Source organism: Alosa pseudoharengus, unplaced genomic scaffold, assembly GCF_046254945.1.
Source record: "Alosa pseudoharengus isolate Yale_2024_CS ecotype anadromous, Long Island Sound unplaced genomic scaffold, YU_APseudo_1.1 YU_APseudo_1.1_scf_9, whole genome shotgun sequence".
NCBI classification, from domain to species: Eukaryota; Metazoa; Chordata; class Actinopteri; order Clupeiformes; family Clupeidae; genus Alosa; species Alosa pseudoharengus.
The window spans coordinates 22,270,493-22,275,492 of NW_027468881.1; the positions used below are offsets into that span (position 1 = coordinate 22,270,493).

Here is a 5,000-nt window from a genome sequence, read left to right on the forward strand (position 1 = left end):
GCTTGTGGAGCTGCTGCTGCTCCAGGCTGAGGGGGACGGACATGGCCTTGTCGGGTCTCGTGTGGGCCCCTGCGGCCTCAGGGTTGGGCTTGTGTTTCTTGGCCAGGGGCAGGTCCCGCTGACACTCACTGCTGTAGTAGTGGGAGGGCTCTGACCTCGGCCTCCTCAGGTCTGAGGGAGAGTGGACAGACATGAGAGCTGCATTTTATGAAAGTTGTAGAGTACTGTAATATCGTGGCTGCTTACCAACCTTATGTGCGCTCATTTAAACCTTAAAAGGTATGAGTTTTTGAACATTCTAACAAAAGATTCCATTCCACAACAATTTAAGGTTCTAAAATTCCATGTTGAATTCAAGGAACCCAGATATTCTTTCGAACGTTCATTTTCCAACATTCCCAAGGGTTAATTTGTAGACCACATTTAAAAAAAAAAACATGTTTTTTTTACTAACCATGATAACAATTTGACCTAACCTATAAAACATTAAGTCCTGTGAAATCTGAACACTAAACCTAGGGCTCATGTGACTCCCATGCAATGAGAGCAGGCAGTGTTAGCAATATTTATTGATACGTGGCACAGTGAAAAGTAGCAGAAATCAGTTGAGAAAGTTGTAGCATCTATAAAAACATGACAGAGGTTGACTTTAAATGTGAGTTTGTTTGATTTTTAGAAGTTTTATGGAAACAGCATCACTTTAAATGAACTGATTTGTCTGTGTACTGACCACCGGTGCTTGCATATAGCATAGTGTTGCATGACATTACATTTTGATATTATTATTATTATTATTATTATTATTATTATTGTGCTGTGTCACAACAGTGAAGTGCAGTCTCTTTACACCAGCCTGACCCATGCCTTAATCCACAAGAACGTGTTTTCAGTTTCAAACACAAAACGCTTTAAGACCAGCTCTCACCGGAGGTCACGCTGCTGGCTGTGCTGGTGGTGGTGGTGCCCGAACCACTCCTCTGCCCACTGGGGGCCATCACTGCGTCCGCGGCCCAGTTGACCATCCAGCCGCTGCCGTCGGAGGTGGGTGCGTCGTGGCCGGAGCCGGGGCCTGGTCCGGGGGAGAAGCCCAGGCGGGAGCTGGGTGGTGGGGGCGGAGGCGGTGGAGGGGGCAGGGAGGCGGGCGTCTGCTGCTCCTCCCGCTGCAGCTGCTCCAGGCACTCGGCCAGCTTGGTGTGGCCGCGAGAGCGGGCGATGGACAGCGGCAGCCGGCCCAGAGAGTCTGGGATGGCCAGCGCCCGGCGGTCCCACTTGTAGAGGACCACGGCGGCCTCCAGGTGACCCAGCGCACAGGCCCACATCTGCACAAGGACCAGGAGACGGGAGGGGGGGGGGGGAGAGAGAGAGAGGGATAGAGAGAGAGAGAGAGAGAGAGAGATAACAACAGAGAAGTCACACATACGTATAAAAATGTCCACTAGGATGGGTGCTAGATAAAATAACATGTAGAAACTATGAAAAATCTCTAAATCCAAGTAGCTCCCGTGAAACTGGCAAATAAAATAATTTCACAGAAGTTATTTGGTGTATGGATCTATCATATTTTAATGTTGAATACAGAGAGAAAAAAAAAACATCAGTGAATCAGTTCATGCAAAATAACATGAATGTGGGGCGGGCAAAAGAAGATCTCCACAGCTGTAATTCAGCCATAGGCACAGACAGGAAACGTTAGGTCTTAGTCTGCATCTGAATCTGACTACAGTAGATCTTGTTTGAATCTGGCAAAGGGTCGTGGTGAATTCAAATTTGACAAATAGAGGCGAATGGTAAAGGCAAACACTTTGTCTTTGAACTTTTATATTTGAACATTTTTGTGTGAACCTTCTTAATGGCTCAATTTAAACTGCAATCCTATTTCATCGTCATCCATGTTTGCACAAAAAAAAAACAACGTCCTCAGAGCGTTAAGTGTGCATTCACAAACGCTGGCGGTGGATTCAAAGCAAACGAAACACTGTTTGAAATGGTTCGTGAACATCTCTCTTTGTTCGCTATTTTGAACACACCTCTGATATAACCTGCTCCGGCTGCTCCCATAGAGTTTACTGCTACTATCTATTTCAGTGCTGTGTGTGCAGAGTGCTAGAGAAGCGTTTAAGTCCGAGTTTCTCACCAGAGGGGTGCAGGAGAAGTGATCTACGTTGAGAGGGTCGACCTCCAGCTCCAGATCAATACTGTCAGCATGCTTCGTGCTGGAGAGGGCAAAGACAACAGCGGAACATTTATACAAATAAAACCTGAACTATACACGTATAGGACTACTTATGCATCACACTAATGCATGCACTGAAAGTATTAATATTTCAGACACTGTCTAATGATATACTTACATTGTATACATGATTTATGCAATGTATAGACCACAGTGCGTGTTTATAGATTATTTTACTACACATAGAAAGAAGGTCTATAATGTCTATAATGTGATTTAGATACCAGTACCGTACGTATGTTTGTCATTGAGCTCCGTGTTGTGTTTTTCAACTCACCGCCACTTGATGAGGGTCTGGATGAGGGTGGCGTAGCCCTGCCCGGCGGCCAGGTGCAGCAGGGTCATTCCACGGAAGGTCTTGGAGTGGATGAGGTGCTTGGACTTGGCCCAGCAGGCGCGATTCATCATCTTCTCACACACCACCACCACGCGGCTCTCGAAGGAGCTGCCCGCCTGGCCCTGCACCGATACGCACTAACACACACACACACACACACACACACACACACACACACACACATACACACACATACACACACACACACACACAAACACACACACACACACACAGACACCGGATGTTAGAAACATAGTTACTAAAAGGGGATGAGTAAAGTGAAAGTCCTAACATCAGGTACTCAACTCTCCTTTACACAAATTGCATTTGAACACATGACATGATCACATGAACGACTAAGTCAGATGGATGATGTTTCACATTGAAAGACCTGTCATAACTATTACCAGTAATGGTAACATGACACATGAGGCTGTCACTACATCGGAATGACTACAGACAGAAGATGACAAGTGTCATGTTGACATGATTTTGATACGGATGCCAGTCGTATGAAACACGCCTCCGGTTGAGCATGGAAGACAGTCAGGATGAATGAATCTCCCTGATTGCTGTCCTTTCCATACACCAGTGCCATGTCCTGTGCAGCAGTGGACAAACCTACCTGAGACTGCCCACTGTTTCCTCCATTGCCTCCGCCAGCGCCGCCTCCTCCTGATCCTCCACCTCCTCCTCCTCCTGCACCACCTCCTCCTACTGCGCCTCCTCCGGCTCCGGCGCCTCCCGCTCCTCCACCGCCCTGCTGCTGGTGGCCGGCCATCTCGGCCATCCTGCGCTCCATCTGCTCCAGCCGCTCCAGGATGGACATTCTGAACTGGTTATCTGCGGGGGGGGGGGGGGGGACACACACAAGGCAGAGCAAGACAGGAGCACTCGGTCAGTTTGGGAACCACAGTCAGGAGGATCAAAAAGACAGAGTGGAAATGGAGCCAGAATCAGATTTAGACTCTGAACTGGTCATCTGCAGGGCAGACACAGGCAGGAGGACAGAAGCACAGACTGCTTCCTGATGATCAGGATCAGAACAGGAGACACAATCAGATGTAGATTCAGATACAAATTTGGATTCAGATTCAATTTCAGATTCGGTTTCAGATTTAGATGTAGATATATTTAGATTTAATTCTAGATTTCAAATTCAGATGTAAAATGCAGACCCAATGAATAATCTTGCCTAACCTATGAAGCAAAAGGGAGATACAAATGTCACCAGATCGTATAACACATACACTGTACATGAAATTCCCGACACAACAAAACACACACATTCAAAATCCAATGCTGAAACACCAGACCAGTCAGTAAGAGCCATGATGTTGGAATGGTCAGCGTACACACGGTACAGCTCTCCGACTCGGAGATAAATTTCATTATTCTAAACGCATACAGTATGTTATTGAGGGGTTCCAAGCCAGCAGTGCCTGGTATCCCACTGAGACCCACAGCTCTGGGAGGACTCTCCTCCGGCATAAAGCCTCTTTGCCTAAACTCTACACTCATCCCTCCATGGTGCCCTGCACCTCATTGTGTTCGGTCATTAGTGGAATTGCTATAAGTGTGAGGGATTGGTAATGAGGACATCAATCACAATTTACTGACCATGCAACATTATGACAACAACGACGCCAGGAAAAAGAGAGAAAAAAAAAATCCCTCTCGATAATTAATGAATGCTTATAGGCAAAAACAACATCAACAGCAGCAACAGCAAGCAGCATCAGCTAATGGATGTCGAGAGTTGGGGGGGGGGGAGGAGGAGGTGAGGTGTTCACAGAAGCTCCGAGATTTACTGGGTCACAGATGCCCAGTTTTTTTTTTTTTTTTTTGCATTTGTAAGGGGGACCGCGATTCCAGCTAACCGAGGCTGGGATTATGCCCAGCGTGAAGCGCGCCTGCTCTCGTCCCGTGCGCTCCACGGAAAAGGGCAGCATCTGCTCCGCACCTGCTGATTACGGGAGTTGCCTTCACAACCCCAGCAAGGTGTACACACAAACACTTCAGAGCACCGTGGAGTGGAGCATCTCTTCACAATACTGTACTCAAGTTTAAGCTTCCCCTGAGGTGCAATTGGCTCTTTTAGAAAAACATAATGTCAGTAATATTATTCACAAATGGTGACTAAATTTAACAAAACATAAACAAACAAAAGAACTAACACTGCCACTGCACCAAGACAAAAAGTAGTTTTCAACAATCCTCAGGATGCTTCTATCTTTTTTTTCACTCAATCTATCATTCAAATCTCATTAAATCAAATTAAAATAAAAAACAATTAAGAAATCAATTCATGTCACCCTATAAAAATACAAATACAACTGACCTGATCTACACACAGTTGTCCATGTAATCAACCAGTTAGAAGAGGCTCAGTTGGCACCTCCACACAAACAGGAGCGATCGACAGGGCTG

General features: G+C 46.3%; 1 protein-coding gene across 1 annotated transcript in view; it reads right to left on the bottom strand.

The window, feature by feature from the left end:
- Nucleotides 1-5,000, bottom strand: part of camta1a (calmodulin binding transcription activator 1a) — a 358,471-nt gene that overhangs the window by 13,723 nt on the left and 339,748 nt on the right. The window contains exons 12-16 of the mRNA XM_076275609.1: nucleotides 3,196-3,413; nucleotides 2,511-2,707; nucleotides 2,135-2,213; nucleotides 926-1,319; nucleotides 1-171 (exon numbers count right to left, since the gene is read on the bottom strand). The exon at nucleotides 1-171 is cut by the window's left edge and continues 84 nt beyond it. Of these exons, the coding sequence (XP_076131724.1) occupies nucleotides 1-171; nucleotides 926-1,319; nucleotides 2,135-2,213; nucleotides 2,511-2,707; nucleotides 3,196-3,413 (1,059 nt within the window). The remainder of the gene's footprint in view (nucleotides 172-925; nucleotides 1,320-2,134; nucleotides 2,214-2,510; nucleotides 2,708-3,195; nucleotides 3,414-5,000) is intronic.